Source organism: Emiliania huxleyi (genome assembly GCF_000372725.1).
Source record: "Emiliania huxleyi CCMP1516 unplaced genomic scaffold EMIHUscaffold_25, whole genome shotgun sequence".
NCBI classification, from domain to species: Eukaryota; Haptophyta; order Isochrysidales; family Noelaerhabdaceae; genus Emiliania; species Emiliania huxleyi.
In genome coordinates, this window is record NW_005200170.1 from 548,107 (window position 1) to 566,000 (window position 17,894).

The following is a 17,894-nucleotide window of genomic DNA, read 5'->3' on the forward strand; positions in this document are numbered from 1 at the left end:
GAAACCGTCAGATCCCTGAGGAAGACTGGCACGTGCGTACAATGGCACAATCCGCGTACGCACTTTTATGAAAGACGTGGAACTCTGGAGTAGCTCGAGGCCACCAATTAACTTAGATCATAGAGGATATAGTGGACGAGAGGGCGCTCTTCCGAGGCACCCCGCATACCCGCAGGCGCAGGAGCAGGAGGTGTAGTACGAGGAGGAGGAGGAGGTTGCGCGGGAGCGAGACGAGGAGGTCCAGGACGAGGAGGAGGAGGTCGGGGTGGACCGGGACCGCGAGGAGGAGGAGGAGCCTCCCCACCACGACGAGGACGAGGAGGAGGAGGAGGAGGTGCTGGAGCGGGAGGAGGAGGAGGAGGACGACCAGGAGGAGCGGGAGCGCGACGACGACGACGACGACGACGACCAGGAGGAGCGGGAGCGGGAGGAGCCCCACGAGCTACCTCCGCGGGAGAAGCCTCCGCCTCGCCGCCGGTCGGCAGAGAGGCTCCGCCTTCCCGCCTCCTCCTCCTCCTGCTCCACCTCCTCCTCCACCTCCTCCGCCTCCACCTCCTCCGCCTCCGCCCACTCATCCTGCCAGTCGTCGAGGCTGATCTCGTCGCCCCCCCCGCCCCACGCCCCAGCCTCCCTCTCCTCCGCCGCCAGCCGCCGCCCGTCAGCGGCAAACGAGTCCCCGCTCGCCTCTGCTGCCGCCGCCGCCGGCGGAGGAGGCGAGAGACTGGCGGCAGCCTTGGTCCGCCACGGAAAGTTCATGTCCGGGCCGATCTCGAGGTTCGCGGCCGGGGAGAGCACGCCGCCGCGCCCGTCCTCCACCGCAATCCCGCTCACGAGGTAGGCGCCCGACCGGACGAGCAGAGAGATCGAGTACGTGAGGCCGGGCTGAAAGCCATCCGCCAGCGCGAGCGCCATCCGCAGCGGCGGAGCGGCGACGCCAGAGTCGGCGTTGGCGCAGATGTCATCCCCGTCGGTCGAGGTGTCGGCCAGCGAGGCGACGGCGCGGCCGCCGGCCGTGGAGGCGCTCGCGTTGTTGCAGGTGGGGATCTCGAACCACGGCGTCGGGCCGGGCGCGGGCGGATCAGGGCGAGTGGCCTCGTAGATCACGAGGCCGGCGCCGGCGGCGAACAGAAGGGCCGGGAGGAAGGGCGGGACCGCTGTCATCGAGCAACCGGACACCTTGCTTGAGTGGTGGGGGGGGCGGTCCTGACTCGGCAAACCCCGGAAAAGTGCGGCAAAAATAAGCGCCGGCACGTGTAGGCGCGCATCTTAGCCAAGGCTCGCGCCCACACGTGTAGGTGCTTGTGTCAGATACGCGCCCACACGTGCAGGTGCGAGCCCTAGCTAACATGAGCGCCTCCACGTGCAGATGCGCATTTGGCGAGCTCGAATATAAGCGTCTACTCGTGCAGGCGCTCGTTTTAGCTAAGAAACGGTCTTGAGACCGAGCAGATGTCGCCGCCGGGCGCGGTCGGCGCGGTCGACGCCTCGCCGCGAGCGGCCGCTTCGTCCGCTGGTGCACTCGCAGCCGAGGGCTCGCTCGCCGCGCCGCCGTCGCCGCCCCTCCGGCTGCCGTCGAGCTCGGCCGCCGGCGAGGCGCAGGCGGGGGCGGAGGCGGGCTCCGGCACCGGTAACAGCCGCGTCGCGCCGCGAGGCTGGAGCATCACACCGGGGTCCCAGAGGCGCTATAGCCCTAGTCCATACTGGCGCTATAGCCCTAGTCCAGCAGCCGCCCGCGGAGCGGGCGGCCCAGGCCCGTCCGCAGAGCCACCGCCAGACCCGTTCTGGGCCGCCGTCTTTAGCGAGGACAAAACGCCGCCGGACGGGCCTGGGTCGCCGCACGCCTTGGCGTACGTGGTGAAGCGGCTCGGGCTCACCAAGGCGAGATTGGACAGGTGGATGAAGGAGTGCTGGCCGTACGGCGTCGACGACGGCGAGGAGGGTGGCGCACATATGTCCAGCCTCGAGCCCTCGCCAGACACGCCGCCGCCCGCCCGCCTCCTCGACCTCCCCTCGGAGCTCCTCGTGCGCGTCCTTTCTCACTGCGACCCCGCCGACATCGCTCGCGTCGCGGCCGTCTCGCTGCTCTTCCACGCCTCGCTTGCGGTGGAGGCCATCCGCTTGTGGGCGCAAGAGCGCGGCTTCGAGCTGCCGGCGCAGCCAGAGGGCGAGAGCTGCGCCGTGCGGTGGCTGTGCTTCGCTGCGTTGCTGCGCGAGGCCAACCCGCCGGTGAGGGCGGCGGCAGGGAGTGGGCACAGCGTCTTCATCGACGGCGAGGGGCGGCTCTCGTCGTGCGGTTCAGCGGTGTCCTACAGGCCAGGGCTGCTCGGGCACGGCGAGGGCGTGATGCGGCTCAACACGCCGATCCGCCTCCCTTCCACACTGGGCGGTGAGCGCGCCGTGAGCGTGGCGGCGGGAGGCGCGCACAGCTTCGCCCTCACCGCCAACGGCAGTGTCTGGAGCTGGGGCAGTGGAGCCCTTGGCAAGCTGGGCCACGGCGACCAGCAGGACCAGTGGCAGCCCAAGAAGATCGAGGCCTTCGCTGGCCAGCGCGTCGTCGCCGTGTCGGCTGGAGCCGCGCGCAGCCTCGCCCTCACCGCCGACGGCGCTGTCTGGAACTGGGGCGGTGGAAGCTCTGGCCTGCTGGGCCACGGCGACCTGCAGGACCAGCTGCTGCCGAAGAAGGTCGAGGCCTTGGCTGGGCGGCGCGTCGTCGCTGCGTCGGCTGGAGGCTTCCACAGCCTCGCCATCACCGCCGACGGCGCTGTCCTTACCTGGGGCGAGGGCGAGCGCGGCTGCCTAGGCCACGGAGAGGACCTGTCGAACCAGCTGCTGCCCAAGAAGGTCGAGGCCTTCGCTGGGCAGCGCGTTGTTGCTGTGTCGGCTGGAGAGGGCCACAGCCTTGCCCTCACCGCCGACGGCGCCGTCTGGAGCTGGGGCTTGGGAGCCTGGGGCCGGTTGGGCCACGGCGACCAGCAGCGCCAGCTGCTGCCGAAGAAGATCGAGGCTTTTGCTGGACAGCGCGTCGTCGCTGTGTCTGCTGCGCACATACAAAGCCTCGCCATCATCGCCGACAGCGCCGTCTGGAGCTGGGGCGGTGGCTACCTTGGCCGGCTGGGCCACGGCGACGAGCAGAACCAGCTGCTGCCGAAGAAGGTCGAGGCCTTCGCTGGCCAGCGCGTCGTTGCTGTGTCGGCTGGAGTATTCCACAGCATCGCCCTCACCGCCGATGGCGCTGTCCTCTCCTGCGGCAAGGGTGACCGCGGCTGCCTAGGCCACGGAGAGGACCTGTCGAACCAGCTGCTGCCCAAGAAGGTCGCGGCGTGGGCGCCAGGGCTGTGATGCGAGGCTCTGCGATTGTCTGCAGCCTCCCTCACATGGCCTCCCACCCGGTACGACCCGGCGTTGGATGCGTGGGAGGAGGTGGCGCCGATGTCGACGGCTCGAGCGGTTGCGGTGCGGTCGCGGTTGCGGTGCTTGACTGCAAGCTGTACCTGGGCGGCGAATCCGCCCACCGCCACCTCTGCTCAGTCGAGCGGTACGATCCTGCTCTAAATGTGCGTGGGAGACGGTGGCGCCGATGGGGAAGGCGGCATTGCCCTGGTGTAAGTCGATTCAGCCACGCGCGGGCAGGGGGGCGCTCAGCAGGGCGGAGGGTGAGGCTTGAGCGCTGAGGCGGTGCTGGAGAGGCAGTTGCATGGCCGCGGACACGTGATCGTCTCACGTGTGCGCGACGCTTGATGCGCGTTTGTGACTGCTCTTCCTTTTTACGTACATGCCACCATCTCCCCTGTGAGCGCACAGCGCACCGCGGGGGCCTAAAGATCGACACTCGAGGGTGCGCTGTGCCCGCTGGGGTGGGCGGGGGGACCTCTCCGCTCTCTCCAGAGCCTCCACCCCCCTCGCCCTCTCTCTCCATGCTCGCTGACTGCTCTCTCTGATATGATGCACCTGACACCACATTGTTGGGTGACGCTCCCTCTCCGGGGCGCTATGTCTGCTGGCTCTGAGGCGGGGTCAGTGGCGGTATCGGCAGCGCCCCACCGCTCGGCTGCACCGCCGGCGCCATCGGCAGCGCCACCGCTCGCAGCGGCGCGGCGGCGGGGGTGCGCGGCTGCTGCGCGGCTGGCGAGTCTGGCTGGGGGGGGGGCTCCGCCTCTCCGCCCGACTGGCCGCCGCCCCTCCCTCGCTCGCCCTCCCCCGGGCTCAGCCCGAGCGCGACCGTCGAGATGTTCCACGGCGCGGGGCCGGCGCCGCGCTTGTCTGCGGCGGGCGAGAAGGAGAAGGCGCCGGCCGGGTCCTAGAGTCGGGGCTCTCATGGACGCGTCACAGAGGGCTCGGGAGGAGGGCTCCGAGCAGGGCCGCCGGCCGACCCACCTCGCGGCTGCTCGAGCCGACCCGCAGCACCACCGCAAGCTCTGCGAGGTCGCCGGTCGAGAGCCGGCGGGCGACCTTGGGAAAGAAAAGGAGTGAGGGGACCCTTTTGTCTTTCTCCGGGGCGAAGGAATCCGGGGCGAAGGAAGTGCACGGGAGGGTGTATAGAGAAGATCAGAGGGAGTCTGCGACCTTCCACAGCGCCGCCGCCGTGAGCAGCTTGACGAGGATGATAGAGGCCGAGGCGGCGGCGAGCAGGTGCTGCGTGGTGACGCCGAGCCGCGTCCGCTGCAGCATCGCGAGCAGCCAGACCTCGCGCCCCGAGTACAGCGTCACGGTGAGCGTGTTGGAGAGGGCGCACGCAAAGATGGCGGACATCGCCATCGAGCGGGCGGCCCAGACCGAGAGCAGCGCGTCGGCGCAAAAGAGGAGGAGGAGCACGATGGTGACGATGGCGCGGCGGGTGAGGATGCAGGCGGGCAGGCTCCACCGCGTCGAGGCGGCCTCCTCGGCGCTGCCGACGCACCTCCGGCGCTGCATCTCGAGCAGCGCCGCGTAGAGCAGGAGGAGGAGCGCCGAGGACCACGAGAAGCGGTAGAGGAGCGAGCGCGCCTCGCGGACGTTGGAGCCGTCCGAGGCCAGGAACTGGACGGCGGAGTAGGTGACTCCCATCGGGACCTGGTCCCTGCTGGCGCCGCTTGCTGTCGCGGGGTCGAGTTCGAGTGAGGCCGGCTGGCCGTGGTTTGATGCAAAAAAAAAATCAGGAAGGGGGCTCGGAGCTCGCGGGGGAGGTAACGAGTGAACTACAGGTAGTGGGGAAGGCAGCCTCGACTGCCATACAGACATGGATGCGAAACAACGACAAGACCAACGCACGGGCAGAGGAACGAGAGAAGAATATAGGGTGCATAAAGCGCCTGTTCACGGCATGGAGGGTGAACCACGCCGAACGTACTGAACGTAGAGCCGAGCGGAAGGAAACGGGGGAAGACGACTCCGAGGAGGACGAACCAGTGGAAATCCCGTTGTCAGCCGTCACGATGCACCCGAAGGGGACCCCAGCAAGCCTGGGCGCCCAGCACCGTGCAAGAAAAAGAATTTTCGAAAACCTCACGCGACACTGGCCGTCCTTCCAAAATCCTGCTCGTTCGTGCAGGTGGGGACCCTGTCCTCCTCCCCTATCCCTCGTTCGGGTTGTCTGTTTTCTTTCTGGGCACGGGACTGGCGCGCACTGGCACTATCGCGGCAATCCACATCGAGGCCGCCCGCCGGCGCAGCAATAGTACTGCGCACTGCTGGGCAGCGCCCAGATTGCAGGGAAGGCCTTGGCGCTTCTCGCCAGCCAGACTGACTCGGCAACCGGCAAGCGAGCCGACTGCGCGTCCCGAGCCGACGGCTCGGCGCCATCGCACAGGCCCGCCAGCCGCCGCGCAGCTCCGGAGAGGCAGCTGGCGTTGCGCTGCATTGCCTGAAGCTGCTGTTGAGACTCGCCAGCAGATGAAGCTGCCCCGCGCGCCGCCGCGAGCACCGCGTCGTGGCCTCGCCCTCTGGAGAGCCCCAGCACAGCCCCTCGCGGCCACTCGCACCGTTGCAGCAGCTCCGACCCCGCCACTCCGGCTCCCGAGCGCGCGGCGAGCAAGAGGAAGAGCAGGCGTTACTATTTTTTGGCGCGAATATGGCGCCGTGAGTCGATGACGCCGTCCGCCGACGAGGTGTCCGTGGTGAGCGAGCGATCTCGCGAGCAGAAGGACGCCGAGGGCCGCAAGAGCGCCATCGACCTCGAGGTGGGAGCTGTGGAGACGCCGCGCAAGCGGAGCCGGGCCGACGTTGAGACGAGGGTTGCCAAGGCCCGCTCGCTGTGCTCGACGGAGGTGGACGCGCGAGCGCGTGAGCTGATGGAGGAGCACTACAAAGAGTTTATTGCCGAGAGGATCGACGGCGCAGAGCTGCAGCGCCGGCGTGCGGCCGCGCGCGATCAAGCGGCGAAGGAGCACCCGCCGCTCAGCGCCCTCGAAACGGCCTTCGCCGCGTACACTGCGGCGGCCGCCGCAGAGCAGGCGGCGGAGGCGAGGCGCGAGGCGGCGGAGGCGACGCTCGAGGCGGCGCTGCGTGCGTTAGAGAAGAAGGGTGAGGCCGGGTCGCCGGGCGTCAGGGAGGGCGACAAGGCTGCGCGGATTGCAGTGTACCCGCAAGAAGCTGCCAACGACAGGATCGTGCTGACGGAGGACGAGCTGGTGAGAAGACGAGAAGAGAGAAGAAGAAGAGAGAGAGAAGAGAGAGAAGAGAGAGAGAGAGAGCCGAGCGTGGCGGGAGCGTGGCGCGGGTGGAGCGCGTGACTTGTGTGCGCCCCTCTCAGGCGCGGCTCGAGGAGGGCGAGTTCCTCAACGGCTCACTGGTCGACTACAGGCTGCGCTTCTTCCAGGCGGGCGGGAGGGGGGCAATCGCGAAGAGAGGGGGACGGCCAGCGCTTCATCACTCCGTCCGCCTCCCCCTCACGCCGCACACTCTCCACGCCGCAGGAGGAGCTCAAGAGCCTCGACCCGGAGACGTTCAAACGGTGCCACTTCTTCAACTCCTCCTTCTACACGCGGCTGCTGCAGACCATGCAGGGCGGATCGTCGGCAAAGGAGCGCGAGGCCGCCTACCAGCATGTCCGCGGCTGGACAACGCGCGCGCCACCTCTCCTCCCCACCCGCCTTCCCCGCCTGCCCGCCTCTCTGTCTCTGCATGTGTATGGGAGAGCAGCCTCGGGGAGAGGGGCGCACAGAGAAAGAGAGAGCACCGGCTGCGCGGCTAGGCACGTCGACCTCTTCACTAAGGACTACATCTTCGTGCCGATCAACGAGGGCCTGCACTGGTCCCTCGCCGTCGTGTGCAGGCGCCCGGCCTTCGGGCGGAGATCACCACCCGATCTCACCCGATCTCGCCCGATCTCGCCCGATCTCGCCCGATCTCGCCCGATCTCACCCGCCCGAGGTCATTGCTCGCGTGCAGGCCCGGCCTGTGGGCGCAGCAGCAGCATGCGGCGCTGCCGTCGCAGCAGCCGGCCGCCGAGGAGGAGGAGGAGGAGGAGGAGGAGGAGGACGAGTCGGACGGAGCGAGTTGTGTGAATTGGCGGACCCGCCACTGCCTCCGATTCGACCTGCGTAGGCCAGGGAGGGGCGCGAGCCGGGCGAGGAGGGCGAGGCTGGCGAGGCTGGCGAGTGGCCCCCGCACAAGGAGGAGTGGTTGGAGAGCTCAGCGGAGGTGGAGGCGGACGGGCTCGGCACGTCCATCCTCGGTCAGATCCTTCTCGAGAAGGAGGGGCGCGGCGGGCGGCGCTCGTACGATTGGGCTCCGAGCAAGCGCGGCGAGCGGGCGGCGGCGGCGGCGGCGGCGGCGGCGGCGGCGGCGGCGGCGGCGGCGGCGGCGGCGGCGCAGCAGCAGCAGCAGCGGAGCGGCGGCAAGCAGCGCGCGGCGGCTGTCCTGCCGACGGCGGAGTCTCTCGATCAGAAGCCGGGGAGCATCCGCGAGGAGCGGCGCAAGAAGCGCGCCCGCGAGGAGGAGAAGGCGCTGGCGGGCGCGGAGGAGGGCGAGCAGACGTGCATCCTCTACCTCGACTCGCTCGGAGGCCACCGCGAGAGAGGCGCCGCCCCGCCACCCCCGCACCGCCTCCCCCCGCCCCCGCCAACCTCTCACCCCCAACCTCTGTCCGCCCCTCCCCCGCCCCTCTGTCGCCCCTCCCGCCGCCCCTCCCGCCGCCCCTCCCGCCGCTCTCGCCACCCCGACCGCTTCGCTGCCCCTCCTCCCCCCAAAGGCATCATGTACCTCAGGTGGTACCTCGAGGAGGAGTACAAGAACAAGATGGCGCGCCGCGCCGGCGCCTCCTCCTCCGAGGCGCCGCCGGTCGACGACCCGAAGTTCCGCTTGATGGAGACCAAGGAGGTCAAGGCGCCGCGGCAGCACAACCGCTCCGACGGCGCGCTGTACATGCTCCAGTTCATCGAGAAGCTCGCGAAGCACGCCTCCGCCCTCAAGCCGCCGCTCGAGAGCACGCCCCACCCGTCGTGGTCCGCCTACGAGGATCTCCGCTTCGGGAAGGAGGACGTCCGGCAGATGCGGCGCGACATGAAGCGCGACATCCAGCTGCTCCGCGAACAGCAGGCGTGTGAGCGTCCTCCAGCTTGAGCGAGCCGAGAGGCGGCAAGACGTCCTTGGCCGGCCGCTGCGCCTCTGCTCCGCCCAGAGGTTCACAGGAAGATTCAGGCCACGGCCACGAAACTTGGCGTCTTCTTGTTCGGCTGCCACGTCCCCGCATTCTTCCTCCTCGCGACACCGAGTCCCAAGTATCCCGCCTGTCAAGGGTGCTGCTCCCCGTGATCGCCGCATGTCGTCGCGGCCTCGACGCCCCGCTCCGTGATGGCTACTACGTTTGAGCCCGCTCTTGCGGGGGGCAGGCGTCTTGTCCCGATCGGGCCGGTGCCCACGCATGTTTTCGAGGGCCCCCACTCCCGCCCATTACGTACGTCGTCAGTAGACTACTCGGAGTACGGTACAGGGGCGGCTAGCCCGGTCTCCTCTTGAAGCGGCCCGCCGCGCCACTCGTGGGCTCGCCGGGCTCGTCAATACTACCATTCCAGGTCGAGGTCCACTCTGTGTATGCTGACGCGCTCTCCCGGAGAGCGGCGAGGGGCGAGGCCAAGGCGCGAGGGGCAGCGACACCCCATCTCACGATGCGAGAACACAGAGTCTCTCACACACAGCCCGCTGAGTCCTGTGAGGGACGTGAGACAGACGGGCCGCGCGCCCCGCGCGACGAGCCCGGACCCCGGTGACGTCAAAATCGCGTCGACAGCGCCGCGGGCGTACACCGTGTATACACTTCTAGGGCGTACTTTACAAGACCGAGGACGGCTAAGTCTCACAAACTCGCCACAACGTAAACAAAACCGGACCAACATTTCGCCCGCCGCGAGAACAAGCTGGGTTACGGTGTACATGCGCTCAGAGCTCAGCCATAACGGGACCTCATCCGCCGGTGTGCGCGGTTCCTCTAGCGCCAAGCTCTGCGGCGGCCGCAGTGTGGCGCCACAGGCGCCGGCGCCGGGCGAGCCCTCGGATGCGGAGGGCTGGGGAGCACTTCTGCGTACTCTCCCAGAGGCCGATGGCGGCGCAGGAACAAGATCCGCTCAATTCGGCAGGACTGGCGCCGTGGGCCCCTCCTCCCAATCTTCATCCTCCAGGTCGTCCCACGAGCCCGGCACGGGCCTGCCCGCGCCCTCCTCGCCAGCCTCGCCAGCCTCGCCCTCCTCTCCCGCCTCGGCCTCCGCCTCGGCCTCCGCCTCGCCCTCCTCGCCCTCCGCCTCGCCATCCGGATCCTCCGGGTCGCACGACTCGTCTCCGTCCGACTCGTCCTCCTCCTCCTCCGAGTCCTCCTCCTCGGCGGCCGGCTGCTGCGACGGCAGCGCCGCATACTGCTGCTGCGCCCACAGGCCGGGCCTGCAGACGAGCGGTGGCCTCGGGCGGTTGATCTCGGGCGATCTCGGGCGATCTCGGGAGATCTCGGGTCACAGGCGCGCCGGGCACCTGCTCGGCGCCGCCTCGCCGCTGCCCTCGCCCGGCGCAACGTCCGAACTCCTCGCGGTCGCGCTGGTGCGCCGCTCCGCCAGGTACTGCTCGACGACGCCCAATCTCACAGCCCGCGCAATCTCATTCTCTGACAGCCCGCGCAATCGCATTCTCTCGACGGAAGCTCCGTTCTCTGACAGCCAACGCAATCTCATTCTCTCGAAGTGCGCCTCGCCGTCCAGGCCGTAAGAGCTGCTGGAAACGGCTGCTGCGACGGCCTCGCCGCTGCTGCCCTCGCCCGGCGCCGCCTCGCCTCCGCCCTGCCGCACGGCGCCCCCTGCGCTCGAGCGCTGCCGCAGCAGACCCTGCGGCCGCGAGGCTGGGCGCGGCGGCTGGAACGGCGCGACGTGCGCCGCGCCGTCCGGGCCGTGAGAGCCGCTGCTGGAGGGTCGAGCTCCCTCATCGACACGCTGCCGCATCCTCCGAAAGTCACCGCCCTCCGCGGCGCGCCTCAGCCGCTCGTTCTCATCGCGCAGCGTACGCACCGGCGGCTCGAGTGCCGCGACGTTCGGATCGTCCCACGACAGCGCCGCGCGCCGAGCCGCCGCCGAGCCGCTGCTGCCCTCGCCCGGCGACGCGTCCGGCCCGAAGTCGCCCTCGAACGCCTCGCGGTCGCGCTGGCGCGCCGCGCCGTCCGGGCCGTAAGAGCCGAGCCTGATGTTGGCTCGCTCTAGCCAGCCAAGAAGGCCAGCCTTGTGCTCGAGAGCGAAGCGCTTGTAGGCAAGAGTCCGGCCCACGGTATTGTACCAGCGCATCTTTGCGGGCGAGAGGCGGAGGACCGTGGTGGCCCAAGAGAAGTCACGGGGGCCGATGGTGGTGGCAGTGTCTGGCACGGTGACGCGGGCGAGGGCGGAGCAGCCCTCGAAGGCGCCGTAGCCGATGGAGGTGAGGCCGGCGGGGAAGGTGACGGAGCTGAGGGAGGAGCAGCCGTTGAAGGCGCTGTTGCCGATGGAGGTGAGGCCGGCGGGGAAGGTGACGCGGGAGAGGGCAGAGCAGCCGTAGAAGGCGTTGGTGTCGATGGAGGTGAGGCCGGCGGGGAGGCCGATGGAGGAGAGGGCAGAGCAGCCAGCGAAGACGCCCTCGCTGATGGAGGTGAGGCCGGCGGCGGAGAGGTCGATGGAGGTGATGGCGGAGCAGCGGGCGAAGGCGGAGTCGCCGATGGAGGTGAGGCCGGCGGGGAGGGTGACGGAGGTGAGGGCGGAGCAGAGGTTGAAGGCGCCGTCGCCGATGGAGGTGAGGCCGGCAGGGAGGTCGATGGAGGAGAGCGAGGAGCAGCCCTCGAAGGCGCCGCTGCCGATCGAGGCAAGGCTGCGCGGGAAGGCGACCGAGACGAGAGAGGTGCGGTTGTGGAACGCCTCGTCCGGCAGGTGCGTCATGCCTTCAGGCAGCACCGCGTGCCCGTCGGTGACGACCTGCCAGCCGCCCACGGAGGGGGCCGCGGGCCCTTCCTCCCAATCTTTATCGTCCAGGTCGTCCCACGCCGCCGCCTCGCCGCTGCCGCCCTCGCCTGGCGCCGCCTCGCCGCTGCCGCCCTCGCCTGGCGCCGCCTCGCCGCTGCTGCCCTCGCCTGGCGCCGCGTCCGGCCCAAAGTCGCCCTCGAACGCCTCGCGGTCGCGCTGGCGCGCCGCGCCGTCCGGGCCGTAAGAGCCGAGCCTGATGTTGGCCCGCTCTAGCCAGCCAAGAAGGCCAGCCTTGTGCTCGAGAGCGAAGCGCTTGTAGGCCAGAGTCCGATCCACCGCCTCGTACCAGCGCATCCTTGCGGGCGGGAGGCGGAGGACGGTGGTGGGGTGTCGGAAGAGGCCCTGGCTGAGCAGCTCGGCGGTGGTTGGCACGGTGACGTGGGCGAGGGCGAAGCAGCCGTCGAAGGCGAAGCCGCCGATGGAGGTGAGGCTGGCAGGGAAGGTGACGCGGGCGATGGAGGAACAGCCGGCGAAGGCGTGGAAGCCGATGGAGGTGAGGCCGGCGGGGAGGTGGATGGAGGTGAGGGCGGAGCAGCGGCTGAAGGCGCCGTCGCCGATGGAGGTGAGGCCGGCGGGAAAGGTAATGGAGACGAGCGAGGAGCAGCCGAGGAAGGCCCAGCTGCCGATGGAGGTGAGGCCGGCGGGGAGAACGACGGAGGTGAGGGCGGAGCAGCGTTCGAAGACGTAGTTGTTGATGGCGACGAGGCCGGCGGGGAGGGTGATGGAGGAGAGGGCGGAGCAGCCGGAGAAGGCGCTACTGCCGATCGAGGCAAGGCTGCGCGAGAAGGCGGCCGAGACGAGAGAGGTTCGGTTGCGGAAAGCGCGGGCCGGCAGGTGCGTCATGCCTTCAGGCAGCACCGCGTGCCCGTCGGCGATTACGAGCTGCCAGCCGCCCACGTCCCAAGTCTCAGAGCTGGGCGGCGGCCGCGGCGTGGCGTGTTGGCGGCGGCGGCCGCGGCCGCCGCCGCCGCCGAGCGAGCCCTCGGCTGCGAGTGCACCAGCGGACGAAGCGGCCGCTCGCGGCGAGGCCTCGACCGCGCCGACCGCGCCCGGCGGCGGCAGCGGCAGCTCCGTCGCGATCACGACCTGGACGATGTGTTCGTCGGGGTCGGCCGTCTGCGGGCGAGCGATGGTCAGCGTCGTGCCGTGCGTCGCGCCCGGAGGAAGGGGCACGACCCAGCGCGCTCCGTTGCTAGTGTCGAGGACGAGGCGGTCGCCGGCCTTGGCGCCGCGCGGCACCGCGATGAGCATCGCAGCGCGAGAGGAGAGAGCGTCGGCTGATGAGCACTCCGAGCGCGCAAGAGGGAGGGAGGGAGGGAGGGAGGGAGGGAGGGAGGGAGGGAGGGAGAGAGAGAGAGAGAGAGAGAGAGAGAGAGAGAGAGAGAGAGAGAGAGAGAGAGAGAGAGAGAGACGAGAGAGAGACGAGCTAGGAGAGAGACGAGAGAGAGACGAGCTAGGAGAGAGAGAGAGAGAGAACAGACAAATTTACAGACGGGTGCGCGATTCCTCGAACGTGCAAGCGTGGAACCACGAGCGCTGTTGCGCTGGCAAGCCAGCGCAGACAGCCCCGGAGAAAAATCAATTTGATCATTGTGCCGGTCAGTGACCGGCATACCAGAGATCAAACTGATAAGAACAGATACTACACTTGATCTTAGCCAAGAGGCCGAGAAGAGTGAAGACGCTGCTGTGGAACGGGGGCCTCTTGAAGCGGCCCGCCGCCACGTGCCTTGTGGGTGTGCCCGCGCTCAGCGTCGGCCTCCCCCTCGGCCGCCGCTCCGCTCTTGTCACCGCGGACACCCGGGCTCGCCGCTCGCCCGCCCCTCTCTCGCCGCGCACCCTCGCCGCGCCCTCGGTAGAGTGCCCACAGGGCCCAAAAAAAGAAAATAAAAAAGAAATGGGCCACCCCAGATCGCAGCACTTCGTGTTGGCCAGTCGAGAAATTGAGAGTGTGACTAGGAGGGTGGGACGCTGGGGATTCTCAAAGGTATACCCTTGGAATGGCCGGATCCAGCCTTAAAAGTACGAGATCGCGCGCGCTTCGCGCACAGCACCGCCTGTTCTCCGCGGCTGTGTGACGCGCGCGTGCCGTGTACCAGCAGAGTTGGGCGCGCGCGGCGCGACGGCGCCCGCGAGGGGAGGCGCGGGTGCAGCGGCCGCCGGCGGCCGTACCGCCCGCCAGCCGGCGCAGCAGCGGCCAGCGCAGCGGCCGCCGGCGCAGCAGCCAGAGCAGCCGGTGCGCGCCTTGCGAGGCGAGTACTGCCGTCCGGCAGCCTTGAGGCGGCCGGGCGGCAGTACTCGTTCGAACTTTGCGAGCCGTGCGCGCGCCGAGGCGCCCGCGGCGCGCGCCCGCCCGGCTGCCAGTAGGAGGCGGCGCAATATGGCCTATAGTACAGCCCTTAGGAGGAGGAAGAGGCTGGCTGGCAGTGTGCTGTATGCCGCCGAGGGGCAGTTTTGGGGTGCTGAGTCGCGCCCAGGGGGCTGCAGAAAGCGTCCGCAACCGGGACAACCCGCCCCCCCAGCCGAGGCCGGTCGAAGCCCACTTGGAGGCAGCCATGAGGAGTCCTCTTGGTGCTCCTGGCGGCCGTTGGAATGGCGAGCGCGCCCCGATGGGGGGGGGGGGGGGGGGTCTTGCTTGCTCCACACCGAGCGCCATCGGTCCGGACCGGTGCCTCCACCGAGGGGTGGCTTGCACAAGGTCTGAGCCGCGGGCGCTCGGCGCCAAGTGCAGTGTCACGCTCGCGCTGGAGCGGCTCACAATGGGGAACCCTCGTTTCCTATGTACTCGGTCCCCCAACGGAAGAGGCCTCGCTCCTATTGGAACTGGCCAACATCAGATTTGCCGCGTGCGTCCCTTTTTGAGTCGCAAAGCTATTTTCTTTTGGGTCCTGTGGGCACCCTACCCTCGGCCGGCGCGCCGCCTCGCTCCTCCTCGCTGCGGGCTCGCCCGGCGAGCGCAGCCAGGACAGTGGCCACCCCGTTCCCCTCGAGCGCGAGGTTGTGGATGGAATCGCAGTACGCCCCGGCGGAGTCCGCGTTCGAGTTGCCGCCAACGGACAGCAGCGATGACCTGTAGTATGCTGAGGGAGGGTGTAGAGGATGTAGAGTGTAGAGCGCTGTAGAGCTGTAGAGCTGTGGAGCGCTGTAGAGCTGTAGAGCTCTACATCCGCCGCGTGACGAACTGCGTTGTAGAGCGATGTAGAGCGCGATTTTGCTGTAGAGTTTGTTGTAGAGGCTCTACAGCCAAACCGCCGGGAAGGCAGTGACTCAAAGAGGTCGAGCCGCGCTAATGGGGTGTCTGGTGTCTCCGAGCTTACTGGAGCTCTGATGGCGGCCCTGACTACCCCTGACACACAGAGAGTCACTCCGACGGTACACAACACCCTATAACTGCGTCATGACCAGCCTGCCATGCGTCGCCGGTGCCGCATTCGTCGCTGTGCTTCTTTAGCAGGCGGTGGACTGTCGGCTGCGAGGACGGTCGCATTTGCGCGAGGCGAGGCGAGCATTCAGGCGCGTTGCATACGCCATGACTCGCGCCAGCGCGCGTGCGGGAGCTCCAGGCTGAGCGTTGAGTCCAGGCGAGTTGCGCTGGCCACTATCGCTACGCCGAGCCGAGCTGACGCGCCGAGGCGCCGGCCAGTCGCAGCCGTGAGGCATGCCACAGCAGCAGAGGCACCTGCCACCCATTGAGCGGGCAGACAGAAGGCCAGGGCAGCACTGGCAAGTGCAACGCGCCTCATGTCGGAGAGCGACCGTGCCTCATTCGCCGCTTATGATGTAGAGTTTGTTGTAGAGATTTCACGTTGTAGAGCGCCTCTACATCGCTCTACATCTGCATCGCTCTGTCCCGCGCCGGATGTAGAGCTCTACAGCTCTACAGCGCTCCAGAGCGCTCTACATCTCTACAGCTCTACAGCGCTCTACACTCTACATCCTCTACACCCTCCCTCAGGTAGTATGTGGTTCCCTCTTCGGTCACCTCAATGCCCTCCGTCATCTCCTGTCGATCACTGCCGAATCCGATGTTCATAATGCTGAAGCCGGAGCTGTGGTCGAGCGTTGTTTGTACTGATACACGCAACACGGTTTCCTGGGACTCATCGGAAGTGAACAATGCGGTATGCCGCTGGTATCCGCCGATCGCGATCCTCATCCAAGTTACCACGTGAGTGCCGAAGTCATTGAAGAAATCGAGCGCCGCGTCAAGGGATGTGCGTCGCCGAGCGCCTCGACGGAGTCCACGAAATGCTGGTTGAAATCGTCCTCTGTCACCGCGCTGAGGCTGAGCGCTGCATCGAAGGCCGATGCCTTGACCTCGGCACTAAAGCCCTGCGTAAACCCCTGCTCGTACTTGCTCTGGTAAGACGTGGACGCAGAGGAGGAGGAACTGGAGGGCGTTCCTCAGGGTGGTCTCCGCCCCCACCTCCGCAGATTTGATAGGCACCTCCAGTCGCTCACCTGCTCGTAGCTGAAAGCTCTTTGCCTGCGACCGGAGTGAGGACTCGAAGTGCGACCGGAGTGAGGACTCGAAGGTGGTGTAGATCTCGCTGTAGGTAGTGGTCTCCGCGGCACAAGTTGCTGTACGCTGCGGGCTGACGAGACGCTCGGGAATCGCAAACGTTGCCGACCCAAAACTGTACGTCCCGGTGTACTCGAAGTCTGAGAAGACCGAGCTGCTGTGGGAAGCGACATGTCTGGATCTCCGGTCAAGGCGTTGTAGCCTGTCTTCATGAAGTCCTCAACACCAGGAAGCGTGGAAACGTGGCCAGGTCCTCGATCGCAGAGGCGTTGAAACCGCTTGATGCAAACTTGGAGGCGTCAACGGCACGGACCGTCAAGGCGTGTCTCGACTCGTGGTCGTGCGAGGCGGGTGTCGGTTCGAGCCTTCCCCAACGAATAATCCTTAAGCGTAAATTCTTGCGCTGATTTTCCAGCGTGTGCTGTGAGAGAGGCTTCTATTTCAATATTCAAGAATTCTTCCCCGCTCTTTTGAACGCAACACTGTTAAAAGTGACGAGCCTCTCAGCTCTCTCTGCCGCTGCGCAGCCGCAACTTCGCCGGCTTCCCTCTTATTTCGGCGAAGACTGATTGAGTGTCAGCGCCGCTCTCGAGCTCTCCCTCTCGGCTCGAAGCTGCTGACCAATCCTGCTTCTACGTCCGACTCGTCCTCCTCCTCCGAGTCGTCCTCCTCCTCGGCGGCCGGCTGCTGCGACGGCAGCGCCGCGTGCCGAGCCGCCGCCTCGCTGGACGACAACAAGGCAACGGCGGGAGAGTGCCGCACGGCGCCCCCTGAGCTCGAGCGCTGCCGCAGCAGACCCTGCGGCCGCGAGGCTGGGCGCGGCGGCTGGAACGGCGCGACGTGCGCCGCGCCGTCCGGGCCGTGAGAGCCGCTGCTGGAGGGTCGAGCTCCCTCATCGACACGCTGCCGCATCCTCCGAAAGTCACCGCCCTCCGCGGCGCGCCTCAGCCGCTCGTTCTCATCGCGCAGCGTACGCACCGGCGGCTCGAGTGCCGCTACGTTCGGGTCGTCCCACGACAGCGCCGCGTGCGGAACCGCCGCCTCGCCGCTGCCGCCCTCGCCCGGCGACGCGTCCGGCCCGAAGTCGCCCTCGAACGCCTCGCGGTCGCGCTGGCGCGCCGCGCCGTCCGGGCCGTAAGAGCCGAGCCTGATGTTGGCCCGCTCTAGCCAGCCAAGAAGGTCAGCCTTGTGCTCGAGAGCGAAGCGCTTGTAGGCCAGAGTCCGATCCACCGCCTCGTACCAGCGCATCCTTGCGGGCGGGAGGCGGAGGACGGTGGTGGGGTGTCGGAAGAGGCCCTGGCTGAGCAGCTCGGCGGTGGTTGGCACGGTGACGTGGGCGAGGGCGAAGCAGCCGTCGAAGGCGAAGCCGCCGATGGAGGTGAGGCTGGCAGGGAAGGTGACGCGGGCGATGGAGGAACAGCCGGCGAAGGCGTGGAAGCCGATGGAGGTGAGGCCGGCGGGGAGGTGGATGGAGGTGAGGGCGGAGCAGCGGCTGAAGGCGCCGTCGCCGATGGAGGTGAGGCCGGCGGGAAAGGTAATGGAGACGAGCGAGGAGCAGCCGAGGAAGGCCCAGCTGCCGATGGAGGTGAGGCCGGCGGGGAGAACGACGGAGGTGAGGGCGGAGCAGCGTTCGAAGACGTAGTTGTTGATGGCGACGAGGCCGGCGGGGAGGGTGATGGAGGAGAGGGCGGAGCAGCCGGAGAAGGCGCTACTGCCGATCGAGGCAAGGCTGCGCGAGAAGGCGGCCGAGACGAGAGAGGTTCGGTTGCGGAAAGCGCGGGCCGGCAGGTGCGTCATGCCTTCAGGCAGCACCGCGTGCCCGTCGGCGATTACGAGCTGCCAGCCGCCCACGTCCCAAGTCTCAGAGCTGGGCGGCGGCCGCGGCGTGGCGTGTTGGCGGCGGCGGCCGCGGCCGCCGCCGCCGCCGAGCGAGC

General features: G+C 68.2%; 3 protein-coding genes across 3 annotated transcripts; 1 reads left to right on the plus strand and 2 right to left on the minus strand.

Annotated features, from left to right (window-relative positions):
- Positions 1-3,741: 3,741 nt before the first annotated feature.
- EMIHUDRAFT_354126 (hypothetical protein) lies at positions 3,742-4,312 on the minus strand (the record flags this gene model as incomplete). Its single annotated transcript, XM_005778177.1, is given in 3 exon segments — positions 3,742-3,835; positions 3,859-3,870; positions 3,886-4,312. Coding segments are annotated over 3 exon segments (279 nt in total), but the record flags the coding sequence as incomplete, so codon positions are not given.
- Positions 4,313-6,062: 1,750 nt separating this feature from the next.
- EMIHUDRAFT_205955 (hypothetical protein) lies at positions 6,063-8,538 on the plus strand (the record flags this gene model as incomplete). Its single annotated transcript, XM_005778178.1, has 8 exons — positions 6,063-6,400; positions 6,524-6,605; positions 6,728-6,766; positions 6,891-7,022; positions 7,191-7,241; positions 7,522-7,617; positions 7,864-7,952; positions 8,184-8,538. The coding sequence occupies 8 exons, from the start codon at positions 6,063-6,065 to the stop codon at positions 8,536-8,538; spliced, it is 1,182 nt and encodes a 393-aa protein (XP_005778235.1).
- A 2,246-nt stretch (positions 8,539-10,784) lies between these two features.
- On the minus strand, positions 10,785-17,757 carry EMIHUDRAFT_64743 (hypothetical protein; the record flags this gene model as incomplete). The annotated part of the gene is made up of 3 exons (XM_005778179.1): positions 10,785-11,333; positions 11,757-12,213; positions 17,201-17,757. Coding segments are annotated over 3 exons (1,563 nt in total), but the record flags the coding sequence as incomplete, so codon positions are not given.
- Positions 17,758-17,894: the final 137 nt, after the last annotated feature.